Source organism: Carassius gibelio, chromosome B3, assembly GCF_023724105.1.
Source record: "Carassius gibelio isolate Cgi1373 ecotype wild population from Czech Republic chromosome B3, carGib1.2-hapl.c, whole genome shotgun sequence".
In the NCBI taxonomy this organism is placed as follows: domain Eukaryota; kingdom Metazoa; phylum Chordata; class Actinopteri; order Cypriniformes; family Cyprinidae; genus Carassius; species Carassius gibelio.
The window spans coordinates 10,822,134-10,845,944 of NC_068398.1; the positions used below are offsets into that span (position 1 = coordinate 10,822,134).

Consider the following 23,811-nt stretch of genomic DNA (forward strand, 5'->3'; position numbering starts at 1 on the left):
GTTTCTGTTGATGGATGCGCATTCTGGATTCCCAGACATTACAACAATAGTGATGAGGGGGGAAAAAACTAGAAACAAAAAAACCCTGGATTCACTCTTGATCAATGTGAATTACTACTGCTGGAATATGAGCAGTCATTTATTCCATAATCACCCGGGTGCTGATAGCGAGCGAGCACAGATGAGATCTGAACAGCACACGTTAATATGTGTTTAAACTTAACTCATTTAAGCTTTGTCAGTTTAAACATTTAAGAGCCAAAAGGACGCGAGCTCGCGCGCGCAGTGAGAAGAATTGTGCATGTGCTCCGCGCAAACCCGCGCCTCAGAACCCGCAAATATTAAGATCTCTCTGAAGTAGCTATTGCGTTTAAATGGACAAATTCACACAAAAAAATTATGTCAAAATGCCCGTCTTGGTAAATATTCTACAGCAGACATAGCCGGCTGGATGTATGCCTGTTGTATCAGTGGATCATTCTCATAAAGTGACAGTCTTTATATAAATCGAACAGCAACAACAAATAAATCACTCACTGTTCTTGATTTAAAAAGCTTTTATAACTTTAATAAAGAACAATCTTTAATTTATACAGTCCAATATGCTATGCTGTTTTACATTTGATTACTTTATTCAATTTCTGTACCTAAAAACTAATGCTAGACCTACCCCCCCCCCCAACAAAAAAATGTAAGTCACTGTTTGTATCTTTACTCTATTGTATTTATTTGTGCTGTTGCTTGTAGTATAATTTTGTAATTTTTTATTAGAAAGGTATAGTTTTTCCATAAACATAGCACTACCGAACTGTACCGAAAACATGACTCTAAAACCGTGAAACAAACTGAACCGTGAACAAGTTTAACTGTGCCACCCCTAGTTTCTTTGTATTTATTTTAAATGTAATATTTATTGTTAATATTGGGTTTGCAGATCATGTGGGTACTAGGGTACTTTTTGCTTTGTGTGGATGACCATGTCGGTCAGCCACCAATTCTGACCCAGGAAAAACCCTGAGTTCTGTCAGTGGGATATAATTTTATACCCGAAGACAAAAGTGCTAGAAACAACAGATACTGTTAGGGCCTTCCCGCTGGAGATTTTTGCAATCTTCAAGAAGTTCGTGAGGAATGCTATTCCTTTGTTTTTCTAATGGTATGGACTATTTGGTACACACCTTTATAGACACAGTTACATTATTTCTTTCACAGAAGATACTGCTTTACCATCGGTCACTGTAGCCCTGCAGATAGTGAAAGCTGACTCCAATTCATCAGTTATTTTTCTGCTGGATCTCTCTGCTACTTTAAAACTGTAAATTATCAGATTCTCATGTCTGCCATCACTGGATCTGCACTCCACTGGTTTGAATTTTACTTCACTGATAGGTCTTTAAGGGTTTGCTTGGGAGGAGAGGCATCCAAAGAGCATCAACTGGCCGCAGGGTATCCTCTGGGATCAGATCTTGGACCTCTTCTCTTCTCCATACACATGACAACATCTCTGGGACCCATCATACAGGCACATGGCTTCTCCTACAATTGCTATGCTGATGACACACAGGTCTATCTCTCATTTCAACCAGATGATCCATCTGTAGCAGCACAGATCTCAGGCTGCCTGGCGGACATCTCTGCATGGATGAAAGATCATCACCTTCAGCTCAACCTGGCAAAGCCTGAGCTTCCCTGCCACTCCAACTCTACAGTGAGATTTCATCATCCTGCTAGGTTCATCAAACATTATTCTTTGGTGATTGGCTGACCTTCAAGGACGATATTGAAAAGACAGCTCGATCATGCAGGTTTGCATTGCACAACATCAGAACGATCAGGCCCTTCCAAACAGAACTTCTTGGCCCAGGCCCTTTTTATTTTCTAGGCTGGACTACTGCAATGCTCTTCTGGCTATACTTCCATCATGGTAGGTTTATTTTTATTTGTAGAAAAAAAAGACAAAAGGGACAATACATATTGAACGATGAGCAATTAAACATTGAAGTAATATTGCAGTGGCACGACTGGTCTTCAACACGCCCAAAAGGGCCTATATTACACCTCTCTTTATGTCCTTGCACTGGCTACCGGTTGCATCTCACATAAAGTTCATGACATTTATGTTTGCATATAAAACAGCCACAGACTTATCACCCGCCTACTTCCTCCTCACTCTTACAAATATACATCCCCTCCAGAATCTGTAAGTAAGCGATGCCTTGTGGTAACAACACAGAGGCATTTTTGTTGCCCTTTCCTGGCTGGTAAAATAATCTTCCCACAATCTAAGTAATTAACAGAACACCCGACACAATGTCTAACAGGAACTCTAATTTAATCCCATTCCCAATCAATTTGACATAAAAACTGCGATCCGAACCACACACGCATTAAATCTTCTACCTGAGGTAGACAAAACTCACTTAGATTAAAGATTAAATACAGAAAGCAAGCGAAGAGCGCTCCCTTTAATATGATCCCTACAGCTGTCAGTCAGTGGGAGTGCGATCGGCTACTTTCAGACCAAGACGAAAAAGTATTGGTTATGGCACCTGCACTCTATCTATATGCTTGTCACCCTAAACATAAATTTCATTCCACCCGTTACATCAGATATTAGCGATTCACCTGCATGTACCCGCCCGCATGCAGGACTCTGGCTTCCCCCTAATGGACATCATATTAGACAACTCTGGCCCCAGAGAGTGATTGTAAATTAAGTTTACATTTAATATGTTTGAACTATTATTCTTGATAACAATGTTTTATGTTATTTTGTATTATATAAAAAATAATTGTTAGTTATATTATATAGTTAATTATATTAGTAGAAAGAAAAAATTAATAGCCATAATATGGACTTTTATAAATGCTGTGATGCTCAGATACTGTGATTTCCTTCTCACATTGCTGATTTCACCATTAAAGCTGCAGTCAGTAACTTTTATGTCTATGAAGAATCACAAAGGTACTGGGTTACTTCGCCGCGGTATCCCCGAAGCAATCTAAAATAGTCCGAATATAAACACTTATTATAGGTGCACCCTAGTGATTCAGGACAACCCAAAAACACGGTTTGGAAAATGGATTCATGGTATACTCGCTTATTATATACATTTTGTAAATTTTGAGCACAAAAAAAGTTACGGACCGCAGCTCTGATTGGTTGTTTCCTACCGGGAGCGATGGAGTTTCTGCAAATGGCAATAGGACACTGGGAGGAGCCAGAGGAGCTTGATTTTTTTCACAGATTGTCTGTCTCATATTCTACTGTCAGGACATAATGACAGGTTTAACAAATATGTAAAAAATAAATTTTTACAAAAGTTACCTACTGCAGCTTTAACTCTGTCATTGTAATACTAGACCATCAAAACATAGGGGTAGACATCACCTTTTCTGCTATATATATCAAACTAAATAAATAATTAAATACATGTTTGAAATCACATAAATCATGGTCAAATTTGGTAACTTCAGAACTCCATTTATTAGAAGGTTTGATGTCTTGAAGTTGACCGTTATTTTCAGAAGGACTAACAACGTTTTCACCTCATTTCACTGACCATACGTTGAAAAAAGATGGATGTCTATAAGTTGTATATTTATGAGCTATCAACTTACCATGAATAACCATAGGTTCTAGGTAAGTATATATATATAAGTATATATATATATATATATATATATATATATATATATATATATACACACACACACACACACACACACACACATATATATATATATATATATACACACACACACACACACACACACACACACATATATATATATATATATATATATATATATATATATATATATATAAACTGAAAATGCTTGATAGGTGCATACCCATTCTTTTGAACTTAAAAAATTATGAAAATTTGCTGACCTAAATACACACATGACCTAGAAGTCTTTAGTAATGCACATGAACAACTGGAGAGAGAAATGAAAGAGAGGCTTGGTGCTCGGGGTTGTGGAGGTATACTGAATTAAATTTGAAGTGAAACTGAAGAAGTTAACTATGGAAACTTACCATCCCTTTCTAGGCCTCCAAAGAAGATGTACAAAAGGTCAATAGCCTGAAACAAAATAGGAAGAAGTTCAGGGTAAATGCCCATACTTAGGGATTTCAATAAAATATAAAATGTTAAACGTTGCCCTGTTTGTGCTGTTGACATGAATGATATCTCAAATCATATCGTATTGAGGAAAGGTGTGCTTATACCACTTTTATTAATTACACATACAAACCCTTATCAGCACTCTAGAAATTACATAGAACAACATAGCAACTACGTACTCATTTAGTGTGAAGCCATGACGCACACCATGTTGGTTTTGTGGTTTGCGGAGGAAGAGGTGACTGTTGGGTAGTTCCTGGTTAAATTTAAACGCTATATAAGAACTCAAGATGAAAGCAGAGATGAAAAGCGGGGAGATTCTAAGAAAGAGGAAGGACAGCACATCGACAGAACACAGTAACATTTACACCATCAACAAGCAGACAATAGTGTAGTATAATATTGTGTTTGTGTATAGTGAAAAGGGGCATTTATTTATTAAAACCAATTCACAACGTGTACATTTTCAAATATTTTTACACTGCTTCAGAAATAACTGCAATAATACAGAAAGAAGCATACACGCACATAGTATTTGTTACTGGTAACTAAGAAGTTTTGTTTAGCTATCATATTAAGATATTTTCTTATTCAGACCAATGTACTGCTTTCTGAATAAAATTTTTTACGAATTATTTAGATTTTGAAATCTATATGTAACATTATATAAAATAAACACCCAAATTAAAGACACTATTTTTGAGAAATGAAAAAGTGATGCTATATTTTGAGGTGGTGAATAACATTGAATATATTAGTTTCGTATAATGCATCTTGTGGTTTCTTGCACGTCTGCAGTCACATCCTTTATTTTATATTCGCCTTCTCTTACACCTGCTATATGTCCCCTAGTGTGGGGTTTTATAAATACTGTGCACCAAAATCCCTTTTCTGACTGGTATCACCAAACATCTGGGGAATAAGTAATTTCTCAGCACTCATTCTCTTGCTGTCAGCAGCGTGTAGGACAAGAGCAGAATAAGAGGAACAGCTGTGGGTTTCAGTAGTTCAAGATAAACATTGGTAGGAAACAATGACGTACACTTGATTGATCCAGAATACAACAATACATAAGAAATCACTGCTTAAATTAAGCAAGGGTGCATTAAATTATAGAATAGAATGATTTCTGAAGGATTGTGTGACTGAAGACTGAAGCAATGATACTTTCACTGGATTTCTGCTCAGCCTTGCATATGGTGAGCATCAGATAATTTTTGTGAAAAAAAAAAAATTCTCACTGACCCTACATTTTTAAACAGTAGTGCATAGAGTGTCTTCATAATTCATTTGGACTCTTAAGCCACAGTTTAAAATTTCTCACTTTCATTGCATTTAGTCCTGGTGATGCAAAAGCTAAACATTTTTAGTGGAAATATAAAGCTGTCCTAGCATCATCCAATAGAGCAAGTGACAAAACAGTGGCATTCATAGATCTATCCTGTAAATATGACTTTAAACATTTTTGAGGCACTGCACAGTATGTTTGTTTCTGTTGGATCCACAGAGCTACAGACATGGGCTGTGAACACAAATATTTTCTCCCATTTGGACTTTTTTGTTCTGTTCCTGTTTCTAGTTCTGTTTCTAGTGCTTTCGTAGCTCTTGTAGTTTCCCTTATTTCTCTCTGACCATTTGCTCCTGTGTCTGGTTTTGTTATCCCCTCTGTATTTATGCCCCAGTGTTTACTATTAACATATGTTGGAAGTTTAATAGGGAAACCCAATATTACTGTACATCCTAACAGCGATTTAAGGAAATGAGGAAAGAGGAAGGACGTGGCGTGTGGCTAAGTATGGCGCCCTACACTCAGAATTTGTGCTCTGCATTTCTCACATCCAAGAGCACACTCACAACAGTGAGTAACGAACACACACTTACACACAACATGGGAGAGCTGTTTTTGGTTCAGTGCCTTACTCAAGGGTCTCATCTCAGTCATCAGTTTTAAAGGTGGAAGAGAGCGCATTATATTTTCTCCCCTCACCTTCAATTCCTAAAGTTACCGAGACTTGAACTCATGACCTTTGAGTTACTAGTCTCTTATCACAAGACTCTCTAAACATTTGGCCACACCTCAAAAAATTCAACACCTCTGCAGAGTCACTATTATGTAAACGAATGAGGGAGATGTGAGTTTATTTTGACATGTTTAGCAGATCTGTTCCATCTGTTGTAATTTCCTGTTCATATCCTGTTCTACCCATGTACTGTTAGCTGGTGTCTACCATAATATAAGGCTGCAACGCTGAATGATGGTTCAAATAGAGATTCAACTGAACCTTTCTGTATTCATATTAATCATGAATTAAAAACAACAACAACAATCCTTCAACAAAGCAACACAATGTTTATATATTATAGATTTCTTTCAAATTACTAGTTTTGAAGAAAATGAAAATAGTGTGTGCTGTCACAATGCGTGTTGTGGGTAGATATTTTAACATTTTGCTTTATGGTTGCTAAAGTTTACTTTATTCACCCCTGGGAGCTGTGTGGACTACTTTTTATTTTTGCTTCAGAATCGCGACCACATTCACTGGCATTATAAATCTAGGAAGAGCCAGAACATTGTTTACTATAACTCTGAAAGAAGAATGTCATACAAATCTTGTTTCATACCTCAGCTTGGATGTTTGTTTATGAATCCCAAAATACATCATCATAGTGTATCATATGGGAATGTCTTCTCCATTAAAGGAAACTTGAGGTCTCTTGAAGAGGTATCAAAACACTTTAAGTTTTTGCGTTGAGAGTGCACTTACTGTATGTATGTATGATGTTGAGTAGTCCTCGTTTATTTTTGGGTAGTGATAAAATCTCTTGCCAACAACATCCATTTTAAAATATAATGTAAGAAGAAAGACATTTTTCTTTCACAATGCTAGTAAAGCTGCAATATCAAGGAATCAATCAACAGGTCCCAGCAACGCCAGAACTACACAAATGGGTGCCATTGTTGAGAGGTCTGGGACCTTAGCCTACTTGTTGACTCGTCCCATCTGTGAATATAGCCAAAAGGAAAACAGCTAGAAGAACATTGTTTGAGCAAATTGAACTTTAGACAATGTCAGTGCAATGTAACATTAAATCTGTCAAACAAGCATTCCCATAGGATCCTCTGCATATGAATAAAGGCTAAAGGTTATTTTAGCAAATGCATGTTGGGGAAGGAACACTGGAGTAACTTTTTGTAAACTTGTGTTAGAAACTGCATGGTTGATAAAATATCAACTCTGAAAGCAGAATGCTCTTGAAGAGCAGCTCCTCGACACCTTCATGACAACACACACACACACACACACAAAAACAGGAAGTCACACGTACAAATGCACACATGCATCTTCAGCATTAACCAGCAGAGAGTATTCTGCTACATAGATAACTACATATATAATAAATGTTTCATTTTATTTAATGCTTCATTATTAAACTTATATTTGATTTACAACTTTATCAGAATGCTTTATTTGTAAATAAATCCATTATATTAATTATTATTATTGTTTTTTTAAATGCTTCCTAATGAAATAGATTCTGCGAACAGATTAGCAGCAAATGAAGAGTTACTCAACACTACACTGACATCATGAAGACCATTTTTATTCTCTTGTTACTTTTTTTCCTGCTCCCTCCCTCTCGGTGTCACCCAAAGCAGGGGGCTGGACCAACAAAACTCTTTTAGGCACTTCAGGCTTGTTCAGCATTAGAGTCAGCAAGAGAGACACAAGACCTAGTCTGAGAGCAAGACATTCAAATATAAAAGCCTTCACTTTTTTTTTCTTTCTTTTCTGGATGGTGACTCTACTAGGCTTGCATAGAATCGAAAGATAGTTGGAGACAAGCCTGAAGAAAATCGACTTTTGAAGAGCCTCAAAAATTTGTATGGAATTATAAGCCATTTTCATTATTGGTTTTTCATTTTGTGGGTTTCTTTCACTCTTTGACCATGCGGCACAAGTATCTGCTGAGTCTGGGTGAGTCAAGCTTCAGATTTCTTCAGGATTGAAGTTTCCACTGATGAATGTAGACACAGATGTTTGTATGGAGCCACTGTGTGGTTCTGTTAAATGAAACGTTGCCCTGCCAACAACTGCGTAATCATTGAGGTTTCAAAAATAGAGAAACAGTAAATGGGCATGAAAGGAAACTTCAACAGAGAGGAAAATCTGATGTCACACTGGGGTCGTTCTTTTTTTATCTGAAGCAGGGCCTGTGAGCTCCAGTAATCTGGAAAGCACCAGCTGAATGTGACTGATGAACGTAGAAACACAACATCTATTGGTCTTCTCAGAGGGTTTTGCTCCTGCTTTCGTAGTCTTTAGACATGCTGTTTAATTGTTTGGAAAATTGCTGTGAAATTAAATAAGTGATTTTGGGGAAAGATGCAAACTCATTATCCTTTAAAGTCAGTGCACTAGTAAAAATCGAAATATTGTGAGTTCATGTGATATTGTGAGAAAATGACAAGTGAAACGGGGTGTTGTTTAGCTCAAAGTTAAAGAGTTAGTTCACTGAAAAATTAAGGTTTTTACATAATTTACTCATTGTCGCTGCAAACCTCTATCGCTTTATTTCTTCTGGGAAACACAAAATAATTTATTTTGAAAAATGTTGCTAACAAAGCCACAAAAACACACGTAGAAATGTCATTTTTTATGCTTCACGCAAGAATGAAAGTCATACCGGTTTGAAACGACTTGACGGTGAGTAAACAATGACTCTTTTATTTCGGGGTGATCTACTTTAAATCATGACGTTTCTTGCCTTTGATTTTGACAATGGGAAAATATTGGCGGAAACCAAATCAGGACCGGAAATCCAAGGTGTTTTCATGTGTCCACAGCTGAGAGGCCCAGACTGATGGGACAATGACATCAAACTCAGGAAAAACTATGACGAGGGAAAAAAGTGTTACATAAACCATACTGTTAAACTGAACAGAATACGCACAAAATCATAAAAATATTGTTTGCCTGGTGCTTGGTTAAAAAAAAAGAAATTAGCAAGACCACACCTTAGGTTATGGCTGAGTCACCAATGTGGTTGTAAAAAGTGTTCGAGCACTTTTTAACGGTCTTCTGGCTGACCAAGCCTGTGGTCAGAGCATGTGACAGTGTGTTGATATGTACGCTGGCTCTGTAAGTTAAATCTGTTAACCACAGTACAGCGTAGCACCACACCCATCACTCTCGAGAGTGTACTTCCTGACTGGACATCATCGCACTGCAACTGTCATGTACAATGAGTGGAAATACAAGTTTTTTTCTTTGATACGTCTTCCAACTTTGTCTAAGACTGTTACTCCTAGTAAACTGAATGCCAAGAAAGCCATTATAGGCAATAAGTCATTTGGTTCATTTTAGCGTGTCTTACCTATGAGATCACGTTGGGTCAAAATGTGGCTCAGTTTGATATGCATTATTTCAATATAGTTAATTTTACCATTTCATTACATAACTACTTTAATCAAATGTAAAATGATCATGCATTTATTAATTAATTTCTGGATGTTTTTGGTTTGACTATTGACAGTTCCTAAATCTATCTGCATGTTTGCAAGTTAACATAAAAAAATATATCAGTTTATTAGTGTGGTCTCATAAATACTATATGTGCATCAAACTACAGTAAATAAACTAAACCTGCCATAACAGACTCTTTATTTTCTGCTCATAGTTCTTCTGTTAGCACTGACAGAGAACATCCTGATGAGAACAACCTGCAGACTTGGAGAGAGAGAAAGCAGAGGAAAGTGTGAAGGTATGAGTAAACAAGCTAACATATACAGTATGATACTCTGATGTCAGAGCTTAACAGGATTTGACTTGGGTTGGGCATGCCAACATTTATTCACACACACACACACACACACAAATAATAATCAAGTTTTGCTGATATTGTTTTATATTACTGAATAGCTGGATATTCTATTGCAGATATAGGACACATTCATGAAACAGCACTTATTGATGAATCGTAAATTAAAATCAGGAAACGGTGCTATGGTTATTCAGACTTTCTCTGTCATTATTATAGATGAGAATGAGTGTGAGACTAATCCATCCATTTGTGGAAGAAATGCAACATGCTTCAACACTGTTGGCAGCTACTACTGTCAATGTCATGAAGGATTCAAACCTAATAATCAGTCACCTCATAATTTCACACAAAAGGATGGGATTGAATGTGAAGGTAAAGAGAGCTTGATATGATGAATCTTACATGATCTCTGTGCAACAGAGAAAACATCTGAATCTCTGTTCATCTCATTTCAGACATCAATGAATGTTTGGTCGGCAGCGCTGATTGTGGTCCTAATACAACATGTGATAATACTGTAGGAGGTTATAATTGCACATGTGCAACTGGCTACATTTCCAGCACTGGAAATGACATATTTAATTCAGGACAAGGAGTTCAGTGTATTGGTAAGAAACTTTTAGACCTTACACATTTATTGGCCATCTAGTGCTTCTGCTTTTACTTAATGACCCAGAATTGACATTGGACAGTGTTAGGATTAAATATTTAATTTTATTATTAACTTTTTATGAGAAGTTTTAAGTTACTAAATGAACTTTTCATGCTAATTCAAAGCACAAAATGCTGTGTATTAGTGGTGGGGATTTTTCAGTGACTTGCTGCAGTTTACATTAAAAGGGCGCGCGTTAAACAGACGGAACACAGAGAGAGGCGAGCGAGACAATATTCAGCACAAAAACATTCATTGTGCTGAAATATCTGTTGTTTAACATTCATATTTAGGTTTAAAAGTGAACACGACGTGCAAGTAATTTATGAGAGTAGGAACTGTGAAGGGAAAGCAGTGTGTAATTGTCAGAATATAAATATCAGTTGCTTTTACAAGATAAAAAAATGACTGACTGTGATTAAAGAGCATGCAACGTGTGTTCCTACAGTGATTTTATTCATCTTTATTATCTTTATTGTTTCAATATTCACTATATAACTTACAGTGATTAACACATTTATTAAAACTAATTTATATAAGGTTTTTAACCAGTTTTGCTCTTAACTAACAATGTTGGTATAACTAAACAATTTTATTAGCTTTCTGTATTGGTTAGACCTCCAATATGCTTAAGTTTTTTACTAACAGCTGTAAGCTATTTTTAATGATATAATATATAATTATTGCTGTTATCTGTGGAAGAAAGGCAGAAATAATTGTCAAGTACATTATAGTGTTTTTTTATTCAGATACCTAATTAGTCAAAAAGTACATAAACAATGCCAGCAAGCATGTGAGCTGTTATCAAAGGCAAAGGAGGCCATTTTTGTTATTATGTTAATAAATACGATTTAGTTGTTTCAGTTTGTTATTTGTCCAAAAATTACAATAAAATTTGTATAATATTTTTTGACAGATTCCTAAAATATTTCTGTCTTACGACAGGTGGTCTAATAAATTAAGTACTGTATGTTTTCATAGCATTCAGCTGGTACATTTGTTTTAAGGACATCGGGCAGAATGTGCAATGGTGTGCTTTTGTCAGTAAAATTAAAATAAAGAAAATAGGGTGTTTAATCCGGTTAATCGAAAAAATAATCAGCCAGCTAATCGATTATAAAAATAATGGTTAGTTGCAGCCCTAGTTCATCTAATTTCAGACATCAATGAATGTGTGAATGGCAGTGTTGAATGTGGTCCTAATACAACATGTGTTAATACTGAAGGAGGTTATTACTGCACATGTGAAGCTGGCTTTTTGACCATCTGTTTGATTGCAGTCTAAGGTCAGAGTTTTCAGTTGACATGTTTTTGTTTATTATCTGTCCCTAAATTACAGACAAAGATGAATGCAAAGATCCCAGTTTTTGTGGAAAACATGCATCATGTCATAACACTGCTGGAGGTTTCTACTGCATCTGTGAAGCTGGATTCAGACTAAAGTCAGGAGGAACTATCTTCAATGATACAAGTGAACTCTGTGAGAGTAAGTCCTTTAAAAGCATTCAAGTTCACATTTTGACTAATTTAAGTTTAGGCTTGTTTTTGAGAAATCAAAATGCTGTTTTGGTGTTGTTGAAGGTGTATGTGATGTTGATAAATCTATATGTGGAGCAGAAGTCTGCAAAAACAGTAAAAACGGTCATGAATTTTGTTTATAGTTTTGTTTTGTTTGTTTTTTAGATCTTATGTCTGACGTATTATTAACTGCGATAAAAGCATCCCAGGTACAGCATAACTTTTACCTGATTACTGTTACAGAATACTTCAGTCATTCAAAATTACCCAGAATTCTGATTTCTCTTTTCTGTTTTAGCTATTTCCAGAGTTCACAAATCTGGCCTCTTTGATGACCAACATCAGTCAGATACTGAATCAGAGTGAACCTGTCAGAATGAAGGACTTTACAAAACAAGACGGAAAAAGTTTTTTGCAGGTGATAAATCAGTCCGATTTGTAAATTAGTTTTATTGCAAAAATACACAAGTTTGGCTAAATATATAACCTTGTGAAAAAAGCACATCAATTAAAAAAATAATAATAATTTACATTCTTTTATACAATAATATTTGCAGATTATATAATATTAATTTTAAAAGAAGTCCACTTAAGTGTACCTACAGAGGCTTTCATGACTTTTTCTTAACACACTTAAGCAAAAAAAAGTGCACTTTGTGATGTTTAATTAAATTTTCTATTGTCAGAAAAATAAACAAAGACATAAAAATATGACATTAGAGTTTACCATAAATGCACTTAAGTTCAATAAGCTCAGATGAGTGCTTATACTTAAACACTGCATCGATCCACAAATCTCTCTCATTTTCCCCACTCATACAGGCATTTCAGAATGCTCTCGATGATCTGCTTCGTGGTGGCTTCAGTGCTGATAGTGCTAAGGTCTCAGCGTTGTTTAGTATTGTGGAAAGCATGCTAAAACTGATAGGACATCTGCAGTCAGAAAGCCTGACCAGGAGAGAAAGCGCTACAACTGGTAAGACCAAAATATTACATGTCAGTATCATACATCCACTTCACTGAATTCAGTCTTACATTTGTAATGTGTTTTTTTTTTTTTTTTCATTTCAGATGTGGAGCTGTTAGTAATGAGGGGCAATTCTCCACCTGAGGGTGATTTCATGATGAAAACTAGTGGAGCACAATTAACCTCCCACTGGGAAACAGCAACAGGAAATACATACCTCGGTATATATTCCTAATTTATTTAACAGAGTAAATAATAATAATAATAATAGAAGTTACTTTTTTATTATTCGACAGTATAATACATTTTTTACTTTCTTTGTGCATCAACCAGGCTTCACGACTGCAGCTCTCCTCAGCTACAATGGTCTGGAGGAATCACTCAATGGCTTTTTTGACCATTTACAGACACAGAAAAATGAAACTTTCAAGATCAATTCAAAAGTAGTGACCGCCACTGTTAGCAACAAAGAGACAAACAGTCTAACGACACCAGTTAATTTCACATTTTATCACTTGAAGGTATGGAACAATTCTCTCAATGCACCACATATAATGTGTTTCATCATTATGATACACTATCAATTAACAATTCTTCACGTACATTTCCCCCAAGGAAAATAATGAGAAGCAAAGGCCTGTGTGTGTGTTTTGGGATCCTGAGCTGGACGGGGGCGCGTGGTCAACGTGGGGCTGCACTACAGTGAGCTTCAGTCCCGATCAGACCGTCTGCTCCTGTTCTCACCTCAGCAGCTTTGCTGTACTTATGGCTCTCTATGATATTGGGGTTTGTATTCTTACTTCTGTCACCAAAACTTGAGCACATCATAAAAGTTCAACTATTAAGACAAAATTATTTTTATGCACAAATTTTTTTTTTTTTTTAAAGATAAATATTATGGGCCAGTTTGGGACAATTTAGCATTTCTACGGGTGATTTACTAACGAGCAAATTAAAGAACACAGACGCAACATCTCATTTACATATCAACCAATACAATAAGTGCAGTAAAAACATAAAGAAGCCCTAAAGAAGACATAAAGAAGCCATAGTTCGTTGAAAAGAACCGGAGACCAAAAATGAAGGGTTTTGCAAGAAATTTGACAGAGCTGGTATTGCGTAACTCCAAGTTGAGGATCCCACGTGGTCTTTTATTTCCTGAAGTACCAGTAATACTATTAATACTACTATTAAAAATTCTAGTAATTAAATATTTGCTTAGTTATCTCCCTCTAATTTGTTGTAGATCATTATGCTAGCTCAGATGTTTAACATTAGTCTCATCATGTTCCTTCATGTGCAAATGCTGCTTTGCAAAGTCACTAACTCGCTACCTAAGCTTGCAGACGCAGCCAATGATATAATTTAGGAGGATAGCCATTCAGGATTGTGGGCGAGGGTCAAAGGTCACACCCTGAAAAACTGCAATGACTTTTAATGATATGTGCAGTGCAACAGAGGAATAAAATGCATGCAGCAAAAGAGAGAAGAATACTTAACGTGCTCAAACAAATCTTTTAAGGAGACTCTTTGTTTTCTCTTTAACTAGGATGTGTACGAGCTGCGTGTGATCACACTGGTGGGACTGTCGCTGTCTCTGATCTGCTTCCTCATCTGCATTGTCACGTTTTATTTCGTGCGATCCATCCAGAGCACCCGCAACACCATCCACCTGCACCTGTGCATCAGCCTCTTCATCGCCTACTTTGTGTTCCTCGTGGGCATCTCCCGCACAGAGAATAAGGTGAACTGCAGCTTCACACAGGGTCAGGTTTGTCCGGGTCTGATAATAAACATCCTGAGTGTTCATCACTTCCTGTCCTTCAGGTGGGCTGTTCAGTCGTTGCAGGTATTCTGCACTACTTCTTCCTGGCTTCCTTCTGCTGGATGTGTCTGGAAGGAGTGCAGCTCTTCCGCATGGTGGTGCTGGTCTTCAACACAACGCTGAGACCCGTCTATATGTTTGCCGCTGGTTATGGAGTTCCTGCTGTAATCGTGGCCATTTCAGCCTCAGTGAACGCAAGTGGATATGGCACCGAAAAGTAGTGAGTTTTAGACATTACTGATGTCTTTGCAGATGCTAATTAGAATTTCAGGCTGGTTTCTGATGATATTAAGATGTTTTTCTTTATCTGTAGCTGTTGGCTCAACATCGAAGATGGCTTCATCTGGAGCTTTTATGGGCCAGTTTGTGTCATAATTATTGTAAGTACCTTTTAACATGGCACTTTCCACAAATGTGTACTTTTAAACAGCATACTGTGTGCTATTTTTGGAAAGTGCCACATTAATAGCCATCAAAAACCTCTTAAAAGAAATCTAAAGAATGACAGATGTTGTTTAAACTTAACGTTTTGTCTGTTCTTTCCAGGTGAATGTACTATTCTTCCTCATAACAATATCGAAGCTGGCAGAAAAGTTTTCCTCCCTCAACCCAGACTTAGACAGTCTGCACAAAATCAAGTGAGAAACGTTATTAAACCCTCGCTACCAATCCAAGTTTGGAATAATTTTGATTTTGTTCATGTTTTTGAATGACGTGTCTTATGCACTTATGCTTTTAGTATTTGAAGCAGGTCTTTATCTCCACCTACAGGGCATTTACGATTACTGCAATCGCTCAGCTGTGCATCCTTGGCATCATGTGGGTGTTTGGCTGTTTTCAGTTTAATGAAAACACTGTGGTAATGTCATACATCTTCACCATACTAAGCAGCCTGCAGGGGGTGCTGATGTTCATCATGCACTGCTGGCTCGCAAAACAAGTGAGTCCTGTTCATCTCCTTACAAAGATGTGTTAACAAAAATTGCCAATTCAGCATATTAACTTATTAGCACAAAACACAAGATGCATCTTTTTAAATACAAATGCAAACTAATCTAAAACAAAAACACACACACCAACAATGTTTCTATTTTTGGGGTGATTTCTGCTATATAAAGATGTGAGATCTTTCAGAGAGTATTTGCATTAGTTGACTTCAAAGTTCGTAAACACAGACTAAAAGCCGCTAAACTCTCTTAAACACATTTGTTATGATCATATTTTCATGATCGTAACAATGCACTTGCTGTTGTGTGTGACTAATGTCTCTGTGATTTCCTGACAGGTGAGAGAGGAGTATGCCAAATTCCTGTCCTGTATCTGCACACCACACAAGAGGAAATATTCAGAGTTCACCTCAAACCAATCAAGCAAACCGCAGGTAAACTCAGTCTCAAAGAGGAGCCGTCAGCTCTTGCTAAGTGAATGTGTGCATGCTAAAGGAATAGGAAAATTCACCCTCAGGCTGTCCAAGACGCAGATGAGTTTGTTTCTTCATGGGAACATTACATCACTTCCTCACCAGTGGATCCTTTGAAGTGAACGGGTGCCTTGAAAGAAAACAAATTCATCATTAAAAGTGTTTTACCATTGTTTCTGCCTAAAATATCCTCTGTCCATAATATTACTTTCTATTGTGGACTGGTATTTTGGCGTGTAATGACACTGTTTAAGTTAAAATGCCTTAATGATGAATTTGTTTGGTACAAACATGCAGCTTTTCACTTTGCAGGATGCTAACTGATAAATTAGAGTGGAATGGATTATTGTGATGTTTTTATCAGCTGTTTAGACTCTCATTCTGACGGCACCCATTCACTCCATAGGATCCATAGGTTAGCAAGTAATGTAATGCTAAATTCTTCCAAATCTGTTCTGATGAAGAAACAAACTCATTTATTTATATCCTGGGTGGTCTGAGGGGGGATACTTTTTCAATAAACTTTCTTTTTTGGCTGAACTATTCCTTTAAGATTTTGAGATTATTAAATGTGTTTACTTGCTGCTTTGACATGATCCTCAATCAGGTCATGAGTTGAAGTGTACTCATTACAATAATTACACGGATGTCAAAGATCACATACTAACTGCACGCTCAGAAGGAAAATAGCTTTTCTCATTTGCAAGTTTCTAAATGCTTAAGAAGAGAGGTGATGAACACTGAAGCAAACTGAGCTGTGTGTTTTCCAATAATAATTATAGTTGTGACTGTGAATATAAATGAGCTAAACAAATCGTCTGACTGCCTGCACTCTTTTCACAGGCCTCCAGGAGCGATACTCACACCGGTGAATCACACATTTAAGAGGTTATTTCCACAGGACCATTCAATTTTCCATCTGTTTGCAAGTTGGAGTGTCACATTATTTCTCTGTCTGCTTACTGTGAAAATATTCATACATTGTATTTGGGGAATTCTTCTTTTAGGGGACCCTTCTCTTCCATCGTTTTATAAAGAAAATGTTAACATTTTTTAATGCTTTTAAAGATATCTTTATTTTTCCAGGACATATTTTAAAAGCATCTCTTGTTCTTTTGCAATTGCTCCTTAAAGTCAAGAAAATGATGCAGTTTGACTAAAAAGCACAACCTCATTTAAAATCGATGCATGACCAATTATGTCCTTTTTTTGTGAGAGTAGTTCATGAAAGCCTTGTTTTTTTTTTTTTTAGTTAAATAGTTAAACTGAGCACTGTTCTTCAGAAAAATCGTTCAATTTATCCCGTTCAAAAAGATTTAATACATTGTGTTTCCTCCTAGAGGAATTTTACTATTATTATTATTATCTTATGTCTTAAGCTGAAATTATTTATTTTAAATTCAATAAAACTTAATATTGTGTAATATTTTTCTAATTTAAGATTAATGTTTTCTATTTACATATAATAAGCCGTTATGAAGCTGTATTTTCAGCATCATTCCTCCAGTCTTCAGTGTCACATGATCCTCAGAAATCATTCTAGTATGATGATTTGATGATCAAGAAACATGTTTTATCATTGTCAATACTGAAAACTGGTGCTTGCTGCTTCATAGATTTGTTTTCAGGACTCTTTGATAAACAGATATTTCGAAAGAAATATATACGTTTTAACATTTTAATTATAAATGTCTTTACTGTCACTTATGGAAAATATAATGTGTCCTTGCAGAATAAAAGCATTACTTTCATTGTTTTTTAATATGTTTTCATCAGTAGTGTAAATAACATCCTAAGAATGTTTCATAAAATGCTTTTAAAAGTTTTTATTGACTTTTTATTTAAAAAAAAAAAAATGATGTACAATTTACATAAAAAAAAGAGGTTTGATTGAGGTTTGTCCCATGATGTTCATACTTCTGAAAATGCTTTTGTTTTCCATATCATTATTCTCCATAAACTGGTTCCTGGTTTGTTCTGAATATTTAGTTACGGTGAAGCTGAGTGATACATTTTGCACATGAAGCCTTCATTTTCTGCACTTTTCCTTACAGTCGCTATTTAATGCTTATTGTGGTTTTTTGATGTTGCAGAGTTTTTCATATTAAAATGTTTACTTTCATTCCCCTCATGTCTCAGATGTCTGCTGCTTTTTTAAATTAGAGTCAGAACCTGCTTTGATATGCTAAATTTGTGAAAGTGCTTGCAGTCCTATTGTGGTTCGGCTGAATCTACTAATGGTAGTAGTGAAACAGGATATCAAAGATTGAAATATGAGTTAAGACATGAACTGGCTGATGTGGCTTTTGTTCTGTAGACTTCAAAACAAATGAGGGATGAGTTCAAACAGAGATAAATCAATTTATCTAGATTGTACAGCAATGGGAGATTTATATTGCTATTTCCTCCATAGTGCAAAAAGAAAACAATACTGGTTTCACATTAATTTAAACAGTACAGTTGCTTATATATTATTATTCACACTGGGATGCAGATAGCAGTAGCTTTTTTATACCCATATTTAGTATGCAAATGCAAATTTGCATGCTATCATTTTGTATAATTTTGTAATGATAAGGATAATGAATCAAATATGTGACCCACTTTTTGAAAACTCAGCTAAAGTATTTTGTGTGTGTGTGTGATTTACTGTTTTCTACAACAACAACAAAAATCATCCTTCATAAGATTCTGTGAAAATGTAGCCTTCATATCTTTAATATTGACTGAGTACGGCCATGCTAAAGATTGAAGTTATGGTGAAATTAATTGTTGAAATCCAACTTGGATGCTTGTTATCTCATAATAAGAATTTGAGACTTTAGCCTGGATTTCACAGAGAGGGTCACATACAGTATGTAGCTTTCAAATAAATAATACCGGTACTAGTTAAGTTTGCAAACACACTGTTAATGGCTGACATCTTACTGTCCAGGTCACTTTCTGTTCACTAACTCAGAGGAACCATGCCATTTATCATAAATTTCAACGGTCATTCATAAAAATGTTCTGTTCCACTGAATAAAGAAAGAAACACGATATAAATTAAGTTCTGCTTCAGTAGTCATTGTGTATTAACACTTCTGCTGCAGGGGAATCATAAACCAGATCGTGACATTATTATGATTCACACAGAGACACAGAGCAATGGAAAATAAATAACAGAGAATTGGATTGAACTTTGCGGACCTCTAATGACTCTGTTACAAAGAAAACAAACAGAGAAACAGAGACATTTGAACAGGTAGAGGTTTATCTTAATTACATTTGTTCTCTCTCACTTCCATTATGAACTTCATAATTGCTTTAAGGGACGATGTGCCGACTATCTGTGGAGATTCACTTACTCAAAAAGAAACTCAAGGATGTCCAGGTTTAAAAGAGTTTTTATCTTATTTACTCCCAAAACATGACATAGCAGCTACCACACTTACTCCTGGTTTTAAATAAATAACAGTAATAAGTTCATGAGGTCATGAGAAATCAAAGAAGAGGTTCAAAGTGGGCCCACAGTAAGTGGTCCAAGATTGCTGCCATGTTCTTCAATAGTTTATTAGAAAAATCCTTTTTTAAAATAAACATAACTGTTTTGGTTTGGGTGTGTGTAATTCACATTGTAGATCATGTATCATCAAGTTATAAAATCTCCAGACCAAAAAGAGAAAACCGGAGGTGGTCTGGGTAAGGTTGGCTAGTGGATCCATTTGTGGTTCGATTTCCTCATGATTTACAAAAGCAATGACTTCTCTGTACACTTTGTATGGACCAACATAACGGTAATGCTCGAGGTTGAATTAAGCTGTTTACTAGTTGTATGTTTTTAGGTATGTACTTTATTATTATTATTATATTATTATTATTTACTGATATAATTTCAGACATTTCAGTCTCTTGTTACTTTTTTAAAAACTAAATAAATAAATAAACCAACTGTTAAAGCTGCGGTAGGGAACTTCTGACGCTCTAGCGCAGTAATTCTTAAAGTGAAAAGAGGACCTAAAACTCTCCTCTTTGGAGCCAGACATTCAGAAACTGATGTGTGATAAGCAGCACCACCCATCTATCTATAATAATCCTTAACATTTACCAATTGTAACCATACCAGCTCTTAAAATCTGTCCCCTCCACTGGAAGCTTCAGGTCTTGATGCTGCATCATATAGTGCAACATTGTACCAATAAACTGGTACTTGTCGCTCAGATGTTGTTGTTGTTGTCATTATATTTAGAAATAATTGTTGCCTACTGATGAATGCATGAAAAAAATTGCATGAAAAAAATACTTTTTATTGGTAACACTTTAAAATAAGCTCATTGGTTAACACATTGGTTAACATTACTTAATGTATTAACTAACAAAAACGAACAATGAACAGTAGATTAACAATAGTTCACAGTGCGTTAACTAATGTTAAAAAAACAACTATTGATCTTAATACTGCATTAGTACATGGTGAAATTAACATTAACATCTATAAATTAATTCTTAGTTCATGTTAACTAATACAGTTATCTACTATTAACTAATTAAACTTATTGTAAAGTGTTACCTTTGAATTAATAAAAGAGAATAAGGTAACAGAGTGTGGATCTCCCCTTTATATTTTGATTTGCCACTAAGTATTAGCTATTCATTATCAAGTTTAGATTTAGATTGCCTTAAAATTAACATTCTGCCATGATTTAATCACCCTCATGCTGTTGCATATGGTATTATTATTTCCACTTAAAACACAAAAGGGAAAAAGTAACAGTGTTTATAACATTTTCTACACAAGGGCAATTCATAATGACCCCAGATGTCAAACTCCAGATGGAGAGGAAGTAGACATCCACACAATTTATGAAGTATATTTAAAGTATTCTGGGTTCAGTTACAGGCATAGTTTTTAATGCAATACTAAATTGTATGTATTTATAAATATTCATGATTTTCACCATTACACTTACTTGTAAATAAGTAATCGCACATATAAACTATAAGATTATGGAAATGTATGACTAGGAGTAACAGTTACAATCCAACAGTGGACTGATTAAGTAAATCATGAGCTCATTTTTTTATCACTTTATCTTTTTTAATTTTGCTGTGTACATTAATTAAAATGATGTAAACTGTCTTGTGGGAAAACTAACCTAATGAAATGCATGATTTATGCATATAACTGAAATGCATGACAATTAAACACTACTGTACTGTTTACAAGTCATTTCCAGATATTTGGGATTTCTGCCACTGATCCAAATTTCTGAAGGAACTGTTCCTTCATCAACCTCGTCCCATCTGCTTGGCAGAGAGTAAACACACTCTCCCCTCTCTCATCAGACCAAAAAGTCTCCTGGCCAAGATTTAGGAGCTCGTCATACCCCTCAGTACCTGTGACAATCATATGCGGTGGTGCCTCTTCAATTATTATTTTTTTTTTATATCTTCCTCCTGGCAGTTCTCAGTTTTCACTCCATGGGAGCCAATCTTGGAAAAAGATAAATAATAAGTTGGTCTAGGTGTTGTTAAATCATTTAAATTTTATGTTAAATACAAATCAAAGTATATTTTGACGTGCTTTTAAATCCAAGTTTACAATTGTTTAGTTTAGTAGTTAAGAAAGCTATTGTAATGCAATTTTGGACGGACAGATAGACAGACAGCACCTTTAAAAGGGTTTCATTTTATTAATTGTTTTGATTTGGTAAAAATTTGTGCTGGATCTGTAATTTAGACATAAGATCTCCATTAAACAATCATTCTGAAATAAAAGAATTGGCAACAAAGCAAATAAAACAACTCTTCTATAATGACAGTTTAACTTCCTTTTTTTTTTACCAGGGTATAGAAATAATATATAATAATAAGAAATAATAAATAATTTTCTGTTTTTTATCTTTAAGTTTTTTAACAATTATTTGTTAACAAAATATATTTGTCTATGAAATTTCAATCCCCCTTTTTTACCAAAGTAACAGCTATGAATCTTCTGCTATGTATAATGACTAATGCATGACAAGGTATCTGAGACTATTCCTCCATTCTTCAGATTCAGATGTCTATGCTAATGAGCTCCCCTCATCAGATCGTCAAACGGGTTTTGTATGTTTAATTCAGAAGGATGAAAAGGCATGCCATGACCTCTTTAAAAGTTGAAGACTTGGCCCACTTTGCACATACTTACAACATTTCTGAAGAACACTGTACGTTTTTGTCGTCTTACCCATGAAAGCCTTTGGATTTTTTGTCCAGCTGGTCTCTAGAATGTTAAAGAGAAAAACAAAGTATACAGAAGAAAATGAATTAAGCAAAAATAAGCTTTGCCAGTCTGTAAAGATAAAAGACAGAATATCTGATGTTCCTTCTGCAACACATTCAAGCGATAAATTCTTTACTCTGGCATCAAAGCCCTTAAGAGTAATCTCATCTACAGATCAGGCAAAACAGAAGAGACTAAAACTAGCAGAAGTTTCCAATCCATGTATATGTGATGATACACTGTCTAATATAATTTCATTATAACAACAAAAAAAACCATTACATACCATTATCCAGTTTGTCTGTTTGTGGCTGATGTCTTTTTGTCAGATGATGCCTTTTTTGTCTGAGTCAGTTTTACGTCTGAGTTTGTTTCGTCTGAGTCCGTTTTGTCTGAGTCTGTTTCGTCTGATGACTTTTTGTCTGAGTCCGTTTCATCTGATGCCTTTTTGTCTGAGTCTGTTTCGTCTGATGCCTTTTTGTCTGAGTCCGTTTCGTCTGAGTCTGTTTCGTCTAATGACTTTTTGTCTGAGTCCGTTTCGTCTGAGTCTGTTTCGTCTAATGACTTTTTGTCTGAGTCTGTTTCGTCTAATGCCTTTTTGTCTGAGTCAGTTTCGTCTGAGTCTGTTTCGTCTAATGACTTTTTGTCTGAGTCTGTGTTGTCTGATGACTTTTTTTGTCTGAGTTTGTTTCGTCTGAGTCCGTTTTGTCTGAGTCTGTTTCGTGTGATGACTTTTTGTCTGAGTCCGTTTCATCTGAGTCTGTTTCGTCTGATGACTTTTTTGTCTGAGTCTGTTTCGTCTAATGCCTTTTTGTCTAAGTCCGTTTCGTCTGAGTCTGTTTTGTCTAGTGACTTTTTGTCTGAGTCTGTTTCGTCTAATGCCTTTTTGTCTGAGTCAGTTTCGTCTGAATCAGTTTCGTCTAATGACTTTTTGTCTGAATCTGTTTCGTCTGATGACTTTTTTGTCTGAGTCTGTTTCGTCTGAGTCCGTTTCATCTGATGCCTTTTTGTCTGAGTCTGTTTCGTCTAATGCCTTTTTGTCTGAGTCCGTTTCGTCTGAGTCTGTTTCGTCTAATGCCTTTTTGTCTGAGTCCGTTTCGTCTAATGCCTTTTGTCTAAGTCTGTTTTGTCTGATGTCTTTTCGCCTGATGATGCCTTTTTGTCTGAGTACACTTTATTGTGGACACCAAAAGGACTGGTGTCATTTTCAGCTGGTTGTCTTTCTGGCTTTG

At 35.7% G+C, this 23,811-nt stretch overlaps 1 protein-coding gene across 25 annotated transcripts in view; it reads left to right on the top strand.

The window, feature by feature from the left end:
• The window catches only part of LOC127951996 (adhesion G protein-coupled receptor E5), a 73,871-nt gene extending 55,409 nt beyond the window's left edge, over positions 1–18,462 (top strand). For 6 of the 25 annotated variants that reach the window (XM_052550185.1, XM_052550197.1, XM_052550207.1 and 3 more), the window contains 13 exons: positions 12,289–12,332; positions 12,422–12,541; positions 12,946–13,099; positions 13,195–13,311; positions 13,424–13,611; positions 13,706–13,876; positions 14,640–14,834; positions 14,918–15,135; positions 15,229–15,295; positions 15,462–15,553; positions 15,687–15,855; positions 16,201–16,296; positions 17,179–18,462. In XM_052550185.1, coding sequence (XP_052406145.1) covers positions 12,289–12,332; positions 12,422–12,541; positions 12,946–13,099; positions 13,195–13,311; positions 13,424–13,611; positions 13,706–13,876; positions 14,640–14,834; positions 14,918–15,135; positions 15,229–15,295; positions 15,462–15,553; positions 15,687–15,855; positions 16,201–16,296; positions 17,179–17,220 — 1,673 coding nt within the window. In that variant the 3' untranslated portion in view covers positions 17,221–18,462. Of the gene's footprint in view, positions 1–7,841; positions 8,108–9,809; positions 9,894–10,169; positions 10,326–10,408; positions 10,562–11,944; positions 12,092–12,288; positions 12,333–12,421; positions 12,542–12,945; positions 13,100–13,194; positions 13,312–13,423; positions 13,612–13,705; positions 13,877–14,639; positions 14,835–14,917; positions 15,136–15,228; positions 15,296–15,461; positions 15,554–15,686; positions 15,856–16,200; positions 16,297–17,178 lie in introns of those variants that run through there. The other 19 variants (XM_052550200.1, XM_052550205.1, XM_052550203.1 and 16 more) reach the window with 6 other exon arrangements.
• Positions 18,463–23,811: the final 5,349 nt, after the last annotated feature.